General features: G+C 40.2%; 1 protein-coding gene across 3 annotated transcripts in view; it reads left to right on the plus strand.

Moving 5' to 3' along the window:
- ASTN2 (astrotactin 2) overlaps positions 1-20,164 on the plus strand; it is an 818,428-nt gene that overhangs the window by 269,753 nt on the left and 528,511 nt on the right. For all 3 annotated transcript variants that reach the window (XM_068248102.1, XM_068248105.1, XM_068248104.1), the window contains exons 4-5: positions 2,489-2,596; positions 12,112-12,258. In XM_068248102.1, the coding sequence (XP_068104203.1) occupies positions 2,489-2,596; positions 12,112-12,258 (255 nt within the window). The remainder of the gene's footprint in view (positions 1-2,488; positions 2,597-12,111; positions 12,259-20,164) is intronic.

Here is a 20,164-nt window from a genome sequence, read left to right on the forward strand (position 1 = left end):
CTGATTTACCAGAACCTGTCGGACGTGCTCGTGAGCAGTGAATTTAAACCAAAAGATAGACCTGGCATGGTCAAAAGAAATAAAAAGGGAATGTTTCGTTGCTGTGATTGCTCTATGTGTCCATATATGGAAAAAGGAGATTATTTTCCTAATCATGATGGCTCTGTTAACTATAGGATTAATGAGTATATTGATTGTAACACGGAAAAGGTTGTTTATCAGCTGAGGTGTAGTTGCAATAAGGTCTATATTGGGAAAACATATAGACCTCTGAGAGATCGTATACAGGAGCATGTTAATAATATTAAAAACAGCTATGAAAAAAGTCCGGTTGCTATGCATTTTAAAATGGTCCATAATTCCAATCCTAGATGTTTGAAGGTAAAAGGAATTTATAAATTAAACATAAGTCCCAGAAGGGGGGACTTTGACCAGCAGTTGTTGAGGAAAGAGTCCTTTTGGATTTATAAATGCAACTCTATGCAACCATATGGGCTCAATAGTGACATGAACCTAAAAGCATTTTTGTAAAAATAATTCTGGCTGCCTTCTCAATAATGACCATTAGATGGAGTCTGCTCAGTTCATGAAATCTCCATGGTAACACTTACGGAATTACGTATGTGGTGGGCGTAGCAATGGTCGCACATAAGAAGACCCTATGCCCAGGCACATGCGCACACGTCTGAAGAAGCCTATTGGCGAAACGCGTCACGTGTCCAGTGACGTCATCCCGCCGGAATCTCCGGCGGCATCGATCCACCCTGAGCCTTCGCCCCTCATCCCTTGCCGGCTTCGTTCCCGATGGAAGCTATCTGTGCGGTTAATCTTCAAAGAGATGTCTTGGTCTCCCAGTAGCCCAGTGACCTGGACGGAGCCAATGTAAAAGTCTGACAGCCCCTGCTGACCAGTCAGGGCGCGTGAGTACCAGCCATATGTGGATGTATCTAGACAAGTTGTGGAGCTGATGAAACGATATTGCTAAAGCAAGCCAGTTCACAAGTCCTTTAATTGCTGGATGTCATTTGTTTAACCTGCTGTGGTGGAAGCCTGGCGTGATAGGGTGGTGTAGCCCATGCTACATGTAATGGGGGTGTTCCATATTTGAGTGACTATATAGAGGCACTATAAATATACGAGTGGATTGAAGATATGCCTTTGGGATGACTATATACAGCAACTGCGCAGGATTTAAAAAGGGGCCTGAAGACTTATACTGCAATATACCGGTAACATTAGATACATAGGTGCACCTGAAGTCTTCTTGAAATAACCTGGCCGGCCTGGTGTAGTTTTGCTGTATGAATGCGATTTTTAATTGTTTTTAAACTCGTGGTGTTCTTATGGCATTTAAATAAGTGAATACATTTTGATAAATTGCATTAATTCAGGCTCCCTATATTTTCCTTTTGGGTAGCTATGAGATGTATTACAGTTCTAGTGGCTGAGCGTAACAGCAACTGTGATTGCCAAATAAAAAGTTTGCTTATAGACAATAACATAGGTTCATAATTGAAACACATCACACTTGTTATAGAACTAAGAGCTTTTGTATATTTTAATGAATAGTTTTTCGTTCTTTTGTGAAAATTCTGCTTTAAATCAAGCAGAAAATGTAGGCACTGACTTGGTACCTTCCTGCTCATGGCAGTTTTTGAAAGAAAATTGTAGGACCTTCATAAACCGTTTTGTACTTAGGAAGCACTGAAATAATTAACACTGCGTGTGGTTTAATTCAAGAGAACAGCATTACATTTTCATTGTTTGAATTATTCTTTAAAATCAATGAATGAAATAAATGAACACAACATAGCTTTTGAATTTCAATAGAATAATATTAATGAGGAGTTACAGCTTTCAAATAAAGGAAGAAGCGTAACCTAAATTTCTTAAATGACTCATAATTACAGTGATATTTGTTGAAGTATAATTCAAAGGATAGCTAAAAAAAAAAAAGTTAAGAAAAAGAAAAAAGTGTTGCAAACATCATAATAAATATGAAGTGTAAAATACCATATACCATATACCATAAGCATATGTGCTACCTTAGGTCACTTCCCTTAGTCCTAAGACCAAATTGCAAAATTGCACTCCTACTAGGTATCCTAAAACACACTGCCTCTATATATTTGTTGTATACAACCCCTCCCTTTGTCCCCCCCCCCCCCATTTCCTTTAGATTATAAGCTCGCAAGGGCAGGGCTCTCTCCCCCTTTTGTGTCTTGAAAATTGTTTTACATTTTATTTATCGTGTTACTTTTATCAATGTCATTACCAATTTGGTATTTTGTATTCTGTATTTTGTATCATTTTTGTATTTTGTCGCTAATTATGTATCTTATATATTGGTGTACACTATTGTCTGTATTATTATGTACCCCTTCTTTTCTTACTTGTTTTTTTCTTACTTTGTACAGCGCCATGGAATATGTTGACACTGTATAAATCAATAATAATAATACCATATGCCTCTTTTTTTAAATTACAGATCCAAAAGAGTTTCTAAAGTCAGAAGAGAATTCTGGATCAGAAACAGGAGATGAGACTCAATTGACTTTGCGTGAACGACAGCATGAAAACCAACATAGAAGCAAAGGTGCATGCTATACTGTATATTATGGTATTATTAGTTTGTTCCATAAAATTGAGAGTTAATTGAACATTTTAGAGAATATAAAAGGTAGAAGGATCAAAGCCCAGATGCAATTAACTTTTTGTCCTGCATTTTCTCCTAGGAGATAGTTTTTAATCTTCCATATAAAATAATTTTTCAGTATGTTGCAATTGAAAAAGTACCAAAAAGTGGGCAATAATGTACTATCCAAATTAGTATTTTCTTACTTACATTAGGTTTAAAAGGCATGAGATTGGCAAGGTATGAACATATCACCTAGGAGAAAAGGTGAATTGCATATTGGACCAAGGCCCTTATTCAATTAACCTATTCTCCTAAGTTTTCTCCTAGGTGATACCTTATTAATAAAAAAGCCTTTTAAGCCACCAGCGAGCAAGAAAATACTCCACCTACATTTTGGTACTTTTTCAATTGCACGGTACTGAAGTTATTTTAAACAGAAGATGAACAATATTTCCTAGGAGAAAATTTAGGAAAAAAGTGAATTGAATAAGGGCCCAAACATTGTACTGCTGTAATGGTTTTAAGTTTATTTTGAATAATCTACAATGCCTGCAAAGTCATAGCTGGCTGTAGAACAAAATGTAAACATGTTTACAATACCGGTAAATTTGAAAATGGTGTGTGCAGTATTGATATATGTGATAACAATTTTCATCAAAAGCTACCTTTAAGTGAGGTATCAATAGAATCACAAACTGCAGATACTTATTTTAAGACAGTTTTTTGTAAATTGTTGTTAGAGGAATATTTTTTCTGTTTTGTGAAGATAACAGAGTACATTTTCACTGGTTCTCTAAAGCAAAATATTAGGGTGCTGTAAATATAAATTCCAATTTATTTACTGCATTGTAAAATGGAAGTGAAATAAAACTTTCACTCAGAGCTTACTGGCCAGTGGCCAGATACTTATAAGTTTGGACTTCATCATGCATCGGTGCTGAGTCTTGTTCAACCTTGCCATTACTGTTTCAGGATCTATGTTCAGGCTGTGTGTAGAATTACTGTAGTATAAATTAAGAAGGAAAATTCAGAAAGTTGGGACACTCTGGTCTAAAGCTGGACATTAGGGATGATCACTGAGATGCAACTAATTCTGAGTTGTTGCAGGATTATGCAAATTATGTATGCAAATGTATGCAGCTTGAAAATGGACCAATCCATTTCCGCCAAGATGGAAGCAATTGATCCATTTTCAAATTGGACACATTTGTATACATAAGGGGCATGATCCTGCATCAAATCATAATTATTTCATTGACCATTCCTACTTGACATGTAAACAAGTGAAACAGAGAGATTGAGGGACAATGTTAACATTTGTTTCTACTATGGAATCAATTCACAAAGCATTACCTCACGTAGTAAAGCAGAAAGCAACCGATTTTAGCAAACATTTTGTGAAAGTTAAATCACTAAGATTGTTACCTCATAGAAAACTGACTAGTGAGGTAAATTATGAACTTGTGAGGTAAATTATGAACTTGTGAGGTAAGTACCTCATAAATGTCAATTCAAAAAAGAGCTTGCTGTGAAACGAGTGAGATGTTCAGTATTTTACCTCCAGCCTGGAGTTATCAGTAAGATAACAAAGAGCCATTTATAAGGTTAGGAAAGGGAGGAAACAGAGAGCAGAGAAAAGGTGACAACTAAATTAAACTATTCAGGAAAAAGTTATATAAAAACACATTTCCCTAAGTTCACACTATTATTATGTAATAATTAGAAAGTGGTTAATTCTTATTACTATTAACTATAATAAAATACTTGCTAATGCTTTTGAGCTGATAAAAAAATTGGCATTTTATGCACCTTGGACTTGCACTTAAAGTGTACTTGAGATGACATGTGACATAATGAGGTAGACATGTGTATATATAATGGCAAGCATGCAGTGCTGTGCTCATTTTGTTTTTTCCCTGCATGAAAGAGTTAATATTCAGCTATGGAACTGATAGTTTTTCTCCAATCAGGACCCAGTCACTCACTGATTACAAATTACAGCTATAAAACACTTTCCTAAGCAGATAACTGAGCTTCTGGCTGCAAAGGAAAAAGATAAAAAGGTCAATAGTTCATGTATTTTCACTCTGCGGCCCATATGCCATTAACTTTTTCTCCTCAGTTTTCTCCTAGGTCATATTTTCAAACTTAAAAATAAAAATAAAATGCCTTTAAAAACGCTAGCAAGAAAGAAAAGTTATTTTAAATAAAGATGAACATTTATCTCCTAGGAGAAAACTCAGGAGAAAAAGTGAATTGCATGTGGGCCTGTGACTCTTGAGACACTGCAATTGAGCAGAGAATATAAAACATTAAATCTGCTTTGTAAATGTTTGTGCATAAAAAAAAACCTTGACATATCTAAAAAAAAAAATAATAATAATAATTTTTAGGAGTAGGAGCACAGATCCAATTGTTGTTTATCTCATTAGTTTATTTTCATCTCAGGTTCACTTTAACTACTCGGTATAAAAACATGCATTCTGTACCACATCTTTCATCCATTTTTCATGCACTGCAATAATCCATCAAACACTGAATGTACTACCATATGATTCCATAATATAATGAATGAAATACCGCATTAGTTATCTTTGTGATCATGTGGTAATCTTTGGGAATTATCATGCAGGTTTTCAGTAAATTACTGATCGAGTTCCACATGTGTGAAAATAAAATTACTCAATAAAATACATTTTTACCACATGAGGTAAATTACCAAACATAACATTTTTACCGAACAGTTTTAATTGGAGCCGATCTAGAACATAGTTTCTCAACATTATTAACCACTTGAGGACTGCGGTGTTAACCCCCCCCCCCCCCCCCCCCCCTAGTGACCAGGACATTTTTTTTTAATTAAAATGGCCGCTGCACCTTTAATGTCTAGCTGCAAGGCCTTACAACTCAGCATACAAATGATTCCCCCCCCCTCCTTTCCATCTAATTACCCCGTACAGCTCTGCGATCTAAGGCAGCGCAGTACTGGGGACAGCCGTGTGAATCGGCTATCCCCTTCATAGGCTGGGGAGTGAGCTGGCGGGGGGAATAAAAAAATAAATAAAAAATGAGCACATTTTATTTAAAAATAAATACAATAAATATTTATAAAAAAACAACAACTGGGGAGCAATTGGACCCCACCAACAGAGAGCTCTATTGGTGGGGTCTAATTGCTCCCCAGTTGTTGTTTTTTTATAAATATTTATTGTATTTATTTTTAAATAAAATGTGCTCATTTTTTATTTATTTTTTTATTCCCCCCTCCCTCCCCCCGCCAGCTCACTCCCCAGCCTATGAAGGGGATAGCCGATTCACACGGCTGTCCCCAGTACAGCGCTGCCTTAGATCGCAGCGCTGTACGGGGTAATTAGATGGCGGTTTCGCCATCTAACAGTCTCCGAGTGGCGATCGCCGCTGGGAGACTGAAGGATCAGCGCGCGCGATATCCTGCTAGCCCCATAGAAGGCCGTTCACGCCAATCGGCAAGAAGTTAAAGCATGTATTCCTTTATCAGTGACTGCACTGGACAAGTAGCAACTGCTGTGGGTAATATAATCTCAGGTACCCCTTGCTGCATATCTATTTGCTAGGAGTTCTACATGATTATTTATAAATGCTTTGAAACATTCCTAAAAAAATAACTATACATACTTATTTAGGTTTGTTCATATATGGTGTATTGTTTGTTAATCTTAAAAATGACTATAATTGATTCAGTATGATGAGTACTAGTACTCCCTGGGCCTTACTGAAATACCAGTCCTCACCCTCTCGACAAGTTTTATCACATTCAGCGACTCTTCAGGAACATTAAATGGTTTAAAGAGGCGCCCTGGTGGTATATAAAAGCGTTTAAAAGCAGTTTAAAACCGAGAAAGGTTTGAGGTTGCTTACCTCAAGGACGACAAATCTTTGTAGGGACAAAAGATTTTATTGGTAGCACAGGCAACGCGTTTCACGGGTCTGAGCCCGCTTCCTCAGGCCAATAGCAGTGCCTATATTAGTAAACATGAGACTCCTAAGTATACTAGTATTAAAGATATACATACATTTACAGCATCAGATTGTAATCAGCGATAGCATTGTATCCAGTGTTTCATCTCATATATATTATTACAGATGAAATATTATAAATAAATAATGTACATATTATATTAGGAGTATTTACCCTTGTCTTACGGAGCTGCTGGCGTTTATCAGCCAGAGGTATATAGATAATCAAAACATGATTTTTCAAACATATGGAAAATTATGAAACATTGTTTAAAAAAGGTGGGGGGGGGGGGGGTTTGGGGAAAAAAAAAATTTAGTTTTCCACCTTAATGTAAAAATATAATAAAAACTTCCTTTAATTTGATAACTATATATATGCACACAATTTTCTGCCCATATTACTATGGACAATTTGGATTAAAAGAGATTGCCAGAAAGATGTGCTGTCATGATGAACAGATAAATAAATGAAAACATATAATTAGGTCTAATTATATGTTTTCATTTATTTATCTGTTCATCATGACAGCACATCTTTCTGGCAATCTCTTTTAATCCAAATTGTCCATAGTAATATGGGCAGAAAATTGTGTGCATATTTATAGTTATCAAATTAAAGGAAGTTTTTATTATATTTTTACATTAAGGTGGAAAACTAAAGTTGTTTTTTTTGTTTTTTTTTCCCCAACCCCCCCCCCCCCCCCCCCCCACCACCACCTTTTTTAAACAATGTTTCATAATTTTCCATATGTTTGAAAAATCATGTTTTGATTATCTATATACCTCTGGCTGATAAACGCCAGCAGCTCCGTAAGACAAGGGTAAATACTCCTAATATAATATGTACATTATTTATTTATAATATTTCATCTGTAATAATATATATGAGATGAAACACTGGATACAATGCTATCGCTGATTACAATCTGATGCTGTAAATGTATGTATATCTTAAATACTTGTATACTTAGGAGTCTCATGTTTACTAATATAGGCACTGCTATTGGCCTGAGGAAGCGGGCTCAGACCCGTGAAACGCGTTGCCTGTGCTACCAATAAAATCTTTTGTCCCTACAAAGATTTGTCGTCCTTGAGGTAAGCAACCTCAAACCTTTCTCGGTTTTAAACTGCTTTTAAACGCTTTTATATACCACCAGGGCGCCTCTTTAAACCATTTAGTGCATCCCTAACCCCCATACGATACCCGTGTGAGGGGTGGAGGCAGAACATATGTGGTTTACACCACGGTGGACATCTGCCTCCCTTCTTTTTTCCAAGGAGAGCGACCGCATCCAGGTCCTTAGTGACCTCCCCGAGTGGAGTCGGGTTAATTGTCTCCACCTGCTTCCTGTGGTCGGTTGCCCCCTTGCAACCCACTCTTGTGAGTAGATTCTTATCTCTTACACATTGACAACTTTGACTAAACATATTACACTATTGGGCTCCCGTGTTTTTTGTTTCCTGTGTCTTTTCCCCAGAAGGTGTCCTGACACCAATCATCCACTACTTCAGGAACATGCACAGATGTCGCATAGTGCAACTTTACCCTCCCTTCAGTCATCGCCCACGCCCAGGTCCACTAATTGAGGCTCTAACTCACTGGTGCCATGTGACTGCCCACAATGTCATCACTAAGCTGACCGGCCTCACCTCACATGACTGCCAGTCAGATGACTCTGACAGCAGCTGCCTGACTTCTCTGTAGATAGCAAACTGATGCTTTCTCACATGCAGTTCATCGATATTTCAATTTTACATGTTTATTAGAAGCACACCAACACTGTACTATTGTATTTTTCTCTGTATGCGTATTGTCAACGTGTTTACCACATGTTGAGAACCTAGGATCTAGAAGATCTGGAAAGTATTTTTGAGAGTAAGGAAACAAAACAGAGCAGATTTAAAAAAAATACTGTTCTCACAGTCCAGGAAGATGACCAGAGTCTAAATGATACAACATGATGTTTATAGTGCCCATCTGGGGAATATTGGTCTTTCTTCAGATTGACAGTTCAATTTGTATATTTGTAAGCAATGCAAATTGCAACCTGCTGATTCTCTGCTTCCAATTCTTTTAGTCCTAGTCCTTGAACAAGCATGCAGATTAGCAGATTCTGACTGGATTAGCGGCATGCTTGTTTTAGGTGTGTGATACAGATACTACTGCAGACAATGAGATCAGCAGGACTCTGAGTAAACTGGTATTGTTTAAAAGGAAATAAATATGGCTGCCACCATATCACTCTCACTTCCAGTGTACGTTAAAGGGGTATTGTCACCATAAAAATCAAATTTCAACAGCAACTGGTCTGAGTGTATTAAGTGATAAAGATGCTAATCCTGCATTCACAACTTTTTCTGCTGTTATAGCTTGTAGTTATCATATACTTTAGGAGCACTGGCCCTAGTGCCAAACAGTGCCAAACAGTGCCAAAAAGTTGAATGCTGGGAGTTCTTTTGAATGCTGGGAGTTCTTTTTATCTATAATATATTCCTCCTCTTCCATTTATTTCCCTGCCTAGCTGATCACTTGTGTTTACAAGCAAGGCTGAGGTGACTCAGTGATTGGATGTGTAAATTGAAAAAAGACTCTGGGAGGAGGGCAGCTAATAAATACACAATGAGCAACAGAAGGGAGGGGGGGGGGTGGAAACAAGAGTCAGAGAGGATATGATGTCAGCATTAGCTTGGCAAGATGGGCAGTTGGCCACTGCCTAGAGTAGGATTCTCTGCTTTTCCTTTATAAAATTCACAGGAATCGTTACATGGATAGCACAATACATCTGTTATTTAAGTAGAAGTAGTATTTATCTACTTATATATGTGTTTTTTATTTCTAGGTTAGCATGGGTGTCGCTTGTTCTTTAAAAATGCCCCTGATCAATAATGATGATAGCATGCATTCATTATTTTGTCCAACTTTGCCTTGTAAAGCAGTGATAGGACCATTGTTTACGATTGCCACAAGTCTTAAAGTGGCCATACATCAGGTGACTTGACCATCTAATTCAATTATTATAACTGAATTGGATTAAAATCAGTGGTGCCAAGCCTCCCCGGTGCCCCGTTCATGAATACTTTACCTGTTGGTCAGGTCCGTGCTCCATCCACCATCCACGACACAGGCCCCACGTGGTTGCCGGTCAGGGGTGCCTCTAGTCATTTTGTCACTCCAGGCAAGAAAACCTGTGGCGCCCCTCCCCCCCAGGAAAATAATCATAATGCAGCATCGTTTCACCAGAAAATAATCATAATGCGGCAGTGTTTCATCAGAAAATAATAGTAATTATCGTAATTCAGAATCGTAATTCACCAGAAAATAATCATAATGTGGCAGTGTTTCACCAGAAAATACACTTATTGCAGCAGCAGTTCACCGGAAAATATTCGTAAGGTGGCAGCGGTTCACCAGAAAATACACTTATTGCAGCAGCATTTCACCAGAAATTAATCATAGGGCAGCAGCGTTTCACCAGAAAATAATCGTAATGGGGCAGCGTTGTCAGAAGATAATCGTAATGTGGAAGCGTTTCACCAGAAAATACACGTAATCCGAGCAGAGGGAAAGAGTAGAGAGGGAGAGGCAGCATAAGATGTAAGAGGGGGGTAGAGAAACAGAGAGGGGGAGGGATAGACCGCATAAGATGGAAGAGGGTGCAGAGAAACAGAGGAGAGAGGGAGAGACAGCATAAGATGGAAGAGAGTGCAGAGGAACAGAGAGGGGTAGAGACAGCATAAGATGGAAGAGGGGGCAGAGGGACAGAGAGGGGAGAGGGAGAGACAGCACTAAAGCACAGGTTTACAGCTTTACCAGCCTACAGCCTAACCAGCTTTCAAAGAAAACTCTAGTATCAAAAGAGCAGGGCACATTCTAGCAGTTATAACAGTACTGGGAGTCTGCACACAGGACAGGAAGTGTTCTTAGCAGCCTGCCTGCATACCTTCTCTTCTGCCTGTGCATGCAGCTTATCATCTCTGGAGTAGTGATGGGTCGTTCGCGAACGGGCCGGCTCTTTGCTGCGAACGACGAGCCGGTTCTCAGTTTTGAAAGAGCTGATGCCTCAGCCGCCCCACAGAGCTCTGCTTTGCTCTGCGATAAAGGGCGCTGAGGCATGTTGGGAGATGTAGTCCTCCTCTTGCAGCTTGTAGGAGTGTATGGGGCGGAGCAGAGCAGTAGCAGGAGGGATTGCCCCAGTCAGAGAAGCAGTCTGGAATTGTCATGGAGACGGGGGCGGGGCTTTTACTCCGATTCTGAGTGGTGTTTAGTGATATTTAATGAAGAGCCGATTCAGAGCCGTAAGAGCCGGCTCTTTAATGGGAGCCGATTCAGAAGAGTTGATTCTCTGAAAAGAGCCGGAATTCCCATCACTACTCTGGAGCAGAAACTTCCCTTCTCCCGGGCTGTGTTGCTGTCTTGTGCGGGGGCGGGGCTCCAACACGGACACATCACATTCTTCGCTCTGTGACTGCATCTGTCCCCTGGCTGTCTCGCTCCAGTGTCTGTGTGCAGCCAGTGACACAGGTGGGGGGTCAGACTGTCGGGGGCATAAGCTGGCTGGCCGCTGGCTCCTGGTTTGACTGGCGTGGGGCGGAGTTAAAGGCTGGGCCACACGGGATAAACACTTTACCTGTGTGGCTACTGAGAAGGGGCACAGCTTTAAAGAAGGACCCTGGCAGAGAAGAGCAGTATTGATTGCTCTATTGGCTGGGGAGAAGTGGAGGTGGAGGCACTGCTGAGCACATGGTAGCGTGCCGAGCACCGGGGACTGAGTCAGGAGGTAATATAATATAAAAAAAACAAAAAAACATGGTCACAGTAGCAGCGGCGGGGGAATGCGCCTCACCACCTCATGGCGCCCCAGGCAACCGCCTATACTTGCCTGGTGGGTGAGACGCCCCTGTTGCCGGTATATATGTGGGCACTTATGTGACGCCACACACACGCTCACGTTCCACCAGCAACCATGTGGGGCACGTGTATGTGGATGGAGGAGGGAGCATGGAACCAGTGGTGGACACTGACAGGTAAAGTATTCATGCACAGGGTACAGGGGGGGGGCACATTTTACACTAGAGGTACAGCACCGGAGGTGGTGCTCATGGCATCACATGGCCGATTTCCAAGAGATTTCATGCTGAAATCAATCAGGAATTGACCTGCAGTGTATGGGCAGGCAACAGATCTCTCTCCAATCAGATTCGATCAGAAAGAGATGTCTCTTGGTCGATCTGCCCATACATCGTCTGATGTAAGGGCACCTTTACAGACCTGATTAAAAAATTGGTGTGCTACTGCTGTGTGAAACTTAATAAAAGGGGCCAAAATAATGCAAGCTAGATGCATTATTGGTAAAAAAAAATATTTTTTAATCCTTCTATGAGGAATGGGTCGAAAGTATTTTTCATATTTTCATTATCGTCTACTGTTTAATATACTTTTTTTATACTAATTTTTTCTCTCTTATTCTTAATTTAAGGTGCACTGAAGACTCCACTGAGCCGAACAGCCCTGACGTTGGTCGGGGTGAGTGCCTGCGTATTGGCTGTGGTGTGTGGGTCGCAAATATCCTGCCCACTAACAGTGAAGGTCACACTACATGTGCCAGAGCACTTCATCGCAGATGGTGAGAGAGTGGAGGGCACTAAAAAAATCAGGGTTTCCACAATGGCAGTGGATGAACACTGAGACAAAAAGCTTGCAAAAAGTACCCAGTGTTGCAGAAAGGCATCTTAAAACAGAACTTAAAGGGAACCTAAACTGAGAAGGATATGGATTTTTCCTTTCAAAATAATTCCAGTTGCCAGACTCTCCTGCTGATCCTGTGTCTCTAATACTTTCAGCCACAGTCCCTCAACAAGCATGCAGATCAGGTGCTCTGACTGAAGTCAGACTAGATTGCTGTATGCTTGTTTCAGGCGTGTGATTCAGCCACTACTGAGCCAAAGAGGTCAGAAGGACTGCCAGGTACCTGATATTGTTTAAAAGGAAACATCCATATCCCTCTCAATTTAGGTTTCCTTTAAGTTTTCCAATTAATATGCATGGCAAATAGACACCCCTCTCTATAGTATGGAAACATTAAACACTTTTATTCTCAGTATACAGTCTTTCTTTCTTTTTTTCTTTGTCGCTCTCACACTCTCTCTCTCTCAGTCTCTTATTCTTACTTTCTTTCTCTCTCCTTCCTCCCTCCCTCCCTCCTTTCCTTCCTTCCTTCCAACCTTCCATCCTTCCCATTTGTACAGGTTATACAAGGAAGCTAAAGGTGCTTCCACCAGGGCAAAAATGATAAAGCTGTTTAAGCATCATTGAATACATAACCTTCAAAGTGGTTGTGTGGGCCACAGATCAGACCTGCCTTTGGCAAAGTACTTATTATGGAGAGGGCATGGAATGGTATAAGAAGTTGAGAATCATTCCTATAACATTGCAATATTCTCCATCATTGTTTTGTGCCTACAATTCTATAGCATACAACCATACTGGGGAGAAACTTGTGAATGTATTGTATGAATAACTGATACTGTATAAAAGCATAGACCTTTATTAACAGTCACAGCTATCTTGCTGCCAAAATGTTTTATGACCTAAGTTCAGCTATAAGGTGTCATAAAATGATTCTGTTGTCAAAATATTTCCTTTGCCTGTGCTTACTAAAATGTGCCAGAAAGTTGTCCAAAGACCCAAAACTTTTTTGGCTTTGTGAGGATTAACCTCCCTGGTGGTGCATTTCTGTCTGGATTTGTGGGTCTAAAAGCGGTACATTTTTTTCAAGAATTTTAGGCCTCCAATTCTTAAGTCGAAAAGTAAACATACCAGTGCGTTAGGGGACATCTCCTATTACCCTCTGTCACAATTTCGCCGCTCCTCGCCGCATTAAAAGTGGTTAAAAACAGTTTTAAAAAGTTTGTTTATAAACAAACAAAATGGCCACCAAAACAGGAAGTAGGTTGATGTACAGTATGTCCACACATAGAAAATACATCCATACACAAGCAGGCTGTATACAGCCTTCCTTTTGAATCTCAAGAGATCATTTGTGTGTTTCTTTCCCCCATGCACTGAAGTTTCAGGCTGCTCTTTTCTTCCTGCAAACAGCTTTGCCCTTGTTTGTAATTCCTCAGTATGTGAAAGCCCAGCCAGCTCAGAGGACGATTTATCCAGCTTGTAAAAGATAAGAGAGAGAAGAGAGAAGCTGCTCTAATCCTAAATAACACACAGGCAGTGTGCATAGAGGGGAGTTTATAGCAGAACCACAACACTGAAGAATTTGGCAGCCTTCCAGACACAGGCCGACAAGTCTGACAGGGGAAAGATACATTGATTTATTACAGAGACTGTGATAGCAGAAAGTGCTGCAGTAAGCCAGAACACATTAGAATAGCTTTTGGAACTTGTAGGATGATAAAAAACAGGATGCAATTTTTGTTACGGAGTCTCTTTAAGTCGTAACTTACCAAAATAAATCAGATAAATATAATAAATAAATAAAATAAATAAAAGACTGGAACACACAATTGTTGAAATAATTAAATGTATCAATAAACTGAAAAAATTGCAAAACTGTACAAATAAGGCAGCAGATTATTATACAGTGTGTAAATATAAACATAATACACCTCCCGTGTGTGGTATATTTTGAAACAAGGAATGGCACAGAGGGTGACATCACAATTGTAGCAGTAGAAGCGTGATTCCTTTCAGACTTTATTCCCTTTGCTATCAATCTTAGGCGGCAGGCAGAGAGTAGTCAAAATCTAGGCAGGAGTCGGTGCAGGCGGCCAGCAGAGAGTAGTCAAAATCCAGGCAGAGGTCGGTGCAGGCGGCAGGCAGAGAGTAGTCAAAACCCAGGCAGAGGTCGGATGGTAAAGGGGATCCCGGCGGCCAGGGGGAGAAGCCTGGGTCCTGCTGGCCAGCGCAGGACCCAGGAGATTAAAGGGAGTGGCAGTTTTAGCCAGCCTGAGCTGAGCTTGGGCTTACCGCTTCCAGCTCCCAAGACGGAGCCTGAGCTCAGCACTAGAAAACCGCTTAGGGGGGGGGGTTAATAACATTTAGGGGCCTGCAATTAAGTGCTGCTGTAGTCCCTTTTTCCAGAGCCAAAACCGGTTGTAAACATACAAGCCACATGTCACATCACTTATACTGATCATCTAGGTACTTTGACACCTTTCAGAATGTGTAGGCTGCATACAGTGTGCTCCGGGAAAAAAAGTTAAACAATTGCAAGGGAGAAGTTCCCCTGAATTGACACCAGCCACACCACTATAGCAAGTCTAGGACCCTGATTAAATCAAGTATCCATAGTAGAATAATATATACAAAAACATATCTTTATTTATTGACTTAGCCAAAAAGAATACCGTAATACACTTTAAAAATGATAAACACAGAAGAGAACCCTGTCAGGCCCATTCGAATGATCACATGCAGTAAAAATAAATGAATAATCTAGCTGTAGTCCCCAGTGAGGGCTAACCATTAGCCCTTAAAGGATTATGACCCATGTCTAATGAACATTAACTGGATATACACTATTCTAGTTATGTACCAGTAGTTATTTGGGTAAAAACAATAAAGTTTACCCAGCAAATACGGTACAACACTAACCTGCACCATCACATATCCCTCTTGACCCAGAGAAAGGTGAAAAAACCCTTATAAGGCATGGTCCAGTTAGCCCCAAAAGGGCAAGAAATTCCTTCCCAACTCCAGATGGCAATCAGATAAAATCCCCAGATCAACACCACCAGGAATTATGTAGCAATTATAGCCATGGATATCTTTTAATGCAAGAAAAACATCTAAGATCACATTTAACACAGATAAGAAATTGCTTTAACTACTTCCTGTGGTAATACATTGCACATTTTAATCTCTTTTACTGTAAAGAACCCTTCCTAAATGAATGGCTAAAACATTTTCCTCCATGCACATATTATGTCCCCTAGACATTTGCATAAGCCTAGGAACAAATAGCTCATTTGCCAAGCTTTTATATTTTACTATTTATACATGTTAATTAGATCACCTCTAAGGCATCTTTTCTCCAGGCTAAATAAGCCCAGTTTATCTAATCTTTCCTGGTATGCGAGAGCTTCCATTCAGTTGATCTGACCTACTTCGGTCATCTAACATTTAAGTGGTCTGTAAGTCAGCTTTTTTACTTTGCTCTAAATGATTCCTTACTACTTTAAAGCTACTAACCCACAATTTTTTTCAGCAGAACATCACTGAAACAGTTAAACACAGCACCTTGTCCTGCCATGTAAAGGCTATTCAGCTTGAAATCCGCATCCAGATTGGAGATAACAATATCTTTGTTTACATTCCAATTCCATTTGTGTGTAAACAACTCAAAACACTCTCTGAGAAGCTCTCTCTGCTTCAGGCATACACACTGCTCAGAACAGCTCACTAGAAGATTTTAATATATAACTAGATGTTGTCATTTCTGAAGATACCACAGGATGTTGGCTTTGTGTCTGATTTACTGTATGTGGTTCTGCCCACCTTGCCTTATTTTAACCCAGTCACCCAGTGACGTATGATGGAGGCCACTGTGCTCATTGGGACCTTCAAAGCAGCAGAAACTTTTCTGTAGGCGTGCCCATCTGGGCCTCAAGACAATCCTGTCTCAAAGGTCTACAGACAATTCCTTTGGCTTCATGCTTGGTTTGTGCTCTGACATGAACTGTCAACTGTGGGACGAAATATCTCATATACTGTATATATACAGTGGGGTGCAAAAGTTTGGGCAACCTTGTTAATCGTCATGATTTTCCTGTATAAATCGTTGGTTGTTACGACAAAAAATGTCAGTTAAATATGTCATATAGGAGACACACACAGTGATATTTGAGAAGTGAAATGAAGTTTATTGGATTTACAGAAAGTGCGCAATAATTGTTTAAATAAAATTAGGCAGGTGCATAAATTTGGGCACTGTTGTCATTTTATTGATTCCAAAACCTTTACAACTAATTATTGGAACTCAAATTGGCTTGGTAAGCTTTGTGACCCCCTGACCTACATTCACAGGTGAATCCAATTATGAGAGAGTATTTAAGGGGGTCAATTGTAAGTTTCCCTCCTCTTTTAAGAGTAGCAACATGGGGGTCTCAAAACAACTCTCAAATGACCTGAAGACAAAGATTGTTCACATTCATGGTTTAGGGGAAGGATACAGAAAGTTGTCTCAGAGATTTCAGCTGTCTGTTTCCACAGTTAGGAACATATTGAGGAAATGGAAGACCACAGGCTCAGCTCACGTTAAGGCTTGACGTGGTGAAACAAGAAAAATCTCAAATAGACAAAAGTGACGAATAGTGAGAACAGTCAGTCAACCCCCAGACCAGCACCAAAGACCTACAACATCATCTTGCCGCAGATGGAGTCACTGTGCACCGTTCAAACATTCAGCGCACTTTACACAAGGAGATGCTGTATGTGAGAGTGATGCAGAGGAAGCCTTTTCACTGCCCACAGCACAAACAGAGCCACTTGAGGCATGCTAAAGCACATTTGGACAAGCCAGCTTTGTTTTGGAATAAGATGCTATGGACTGATGAAACTAAAATTTAGTTATTTGGGCATAACAAGGGGCGTTATGCATGAAAAAAGAACACAGCATTCCAAGAAAAACACCTGCTACCTACAGTAAAATATGGTGGTGGTTCCATCATGCTGTGGGGCTGTGTGTCCAGTGCAGGAACTGGGAATCTTGTCAAAGTTGAGGGACGCATGGATTCCACTCAGTATCAGCAAATTCTGGAGACCAATGTCCAGGAATCAGTGATAAAGCTGAAGCTGCGCTGGGGCTGGATCTTTCAACAAGACAACAACCCTAAACACTGCTCAAAATCCACTAAGGCATTCATGCAGAGGAACAAGTACAATGTTCTGGAATGGCCATCTCAGTCCCCAGACCTGAAAATCTGTGGTGTGAGTTGTCCATGCTCAGAAGCCATCAAACCTGAATGAACTAGAGATGTTTTGTAAATAGGAATGGTCCAAAATACCATCAACCAGAATCCAGACTCTCATTTGATCCTACATGAAGAGTTTAGAGGCTGTAATTTCTGCAAAAGGAGGATCTACTAAATATTGATTTGATGTACTTTTTGTGGTGCCTAAATTTATGCACCTGCCTAATGTTGTTTAAACTATTATTGTGCACTTTCTGTAAATCCAATTAACTTAATTTCACTTCTCAAATATCACTGTGTGTGTCTACTATATGATATATTTAACTGACATTTGTTGTTGTAACAACCAACAATTTATGCAGAAAAATCATGACGGTTAACACCGTTGCCCAAACTTTTGCACCCCACATATATATTATATATACAGTATATACCGTATAGTGCCTTTCATGCAAATACCTTGATAATGATGACACACAAGTGTGCATGCATCCTGGAAGAAGTATCCCGGTATGTCTGTTTGAGGCACTGCAGAGTGTGTACAGTCACGTAAGGATGCAGGGCAGAGTGACTGCTCCGCGTTACACCACGTGTTCAAGAAATACTGTTTTGGCCTCAATTAATGGAACTGGGTTGGGGTGTGTAAGTGCCAGCCACGGTCTAATAACTGAGTGCTAACAGCTATACACAATAATGGACAGTCATGTTGGACAGTATTTGGAGACCAGCTGAATACAGATAAATGTATTTTTATTTACAAGCTATTTATATACACATGGGCCCATATGCAATTCACTTTTTCTCCTGAGTTTTCTCCTAGGTGATATTTTTAAAATTGACAATAAAATTAATTTTAAACCACCAGCTAGCAAGAAAATACTAAAAATAATTTTGATAGTGCTTTCTCACATACTTGTAGTACTTTTTCGGTTACAAAATGCTGAAAATGTATTTTAAAAAGACGTTGAAAAATTATCTCCTAGGAGAAAACTCATGTGAAAAAGTGAATTGCATATGGCCCTTGGACTGTGAGGTGGCAAGACCCCACCCCCTTACCTATATGTATCACTTCATGATTTTTTCACTACCCTATTATCAACAAGGTTCGTTTATAAATTTATCGTATGCATAGAAGTCATCAAACTATTAGCTATCACAAAAGGAAGCAGGCTAGATAGGATGATAGTCCATTAAGGTGGGCTCTACTAAGGAAAGAGGGAAACTGACTGGCAGAAGCAGTATTTTTAAGGCTATATATCCATTTTTCATAAAGAGGGCAGTTGTTCAAGAAATGAGGCCAACCTTGGAAAATAACAGTGACAACCTCTCCATATGTGGGGTTTGTCCTATAACAAAGGTCCCAAAGTTGTATACAAAAGGGGTTTTTAATCCAGTGGGGACCAAACTTGGGAAAATGTGGTGGGAATGCCATCAGTATCCAGAATCATGGTCCCATCCAGCGGTGCAGGTTATATCCCATAGTCTTTAACACATTAGGGTGACAGGTTTGTAAGAACAAAGGACAGGTGATTAAGTACCTAGTAGGTAATTACCGGTATATCTGTAAGATTAATAATTAAAAAGGGAGACCAGAGATCCACTTGGAAAAAGTGACTGGAGAAAAAGTGCTGAGAAAGAAGTCCCAAAGTAAGTGAGATAAAATGTGAATAAAGTGTCCCAAAGCTGGGAGAAGTGAGCAGATGTTTGCCTTACCTTTTCAGGAGGATTATTTTACCGTTATCACCAATATCTGCAATGTATATGCTCCTGCACTTTTTTTCTTTGAAAAACAAGTTAGCAACATAAAACTAAACACCTACCTGACTTACTGCAATCTCTAACTTTAGTTTGGTTGAACAAAGACTTCTGTGCATTAAGTGCAACCAGAAGGAAAAAAACAAACAAAACACTGTCATGGACCCACACATATCGCAAGTTGTTCAAGATGTATGCAAAAAACCCTTAGGTGAGGTTAAAGGATAATAAAAGTGTGTTGTTGTAATTGGTGGGTGGCTGTGTGGGCAGTGGAAATATTAGGCTATGAGTATGGAAGGGTGTTAATTGTCTAGGGGTCTTGCTGCTGGGTGTACAGTCCCTTAGGATGTGTACAGTGGGAATGTCATCTTACTCTGTTATATGGAAAGTGGGAGTGGTGTAAGTTTCTGTGTGGGTGGACATTGGGTGTGGAATAAGTGTCTGGATGAATAGACAGTGGGAGTGATGTAAGTCTCTGGGCAGGTGGAAAGTGGAGGTAGTTTAAGTCTCTGGGTGGGTAGAGAGTGGGGGTGGTGTCATTCTCTGGGTGAATGGACAGTGGAGGATAGTGGAAGTCTTTGGGTAGCTGGACTAGAGGGTAGTGTCAGCCTCTGTGTGAGTGGACAGTGGGGGGTGATGTCATTCTCTGGGTAAGTGGACAGTGGGGGATAGTGGAAGTCTTTGGGTAGACAGCGGGTGATGGTGAAAGACTCTGGGTAAGTGGACAGTGGGGGTTGTGTCAGTGGATAGTGGGGGTGGTTTCAGTCTTTGGGTGCGTGGGCAGTGATGGTGGTGGAAGTCTCTGGGTGGTTGGACTGGGAGGTGGTGTCAGTCTCTGTGTGGGTGGAC

The sequence above is a fragment of the Hyperolius riggenbachi genome, chromosome 8 (genome assembly GCF_040937935.1).
Source record: "Hyperolius riggenbachi isolate aHypRig1 chromosome 8, aHypRig1.pri, whole genome shotgun sequence".
NCBI lineage: Eukaryota > Metazoa > Chordata > Amphibia > Anura > Hyperoliidae > Hyperolius > Hyperolius riggenbachi.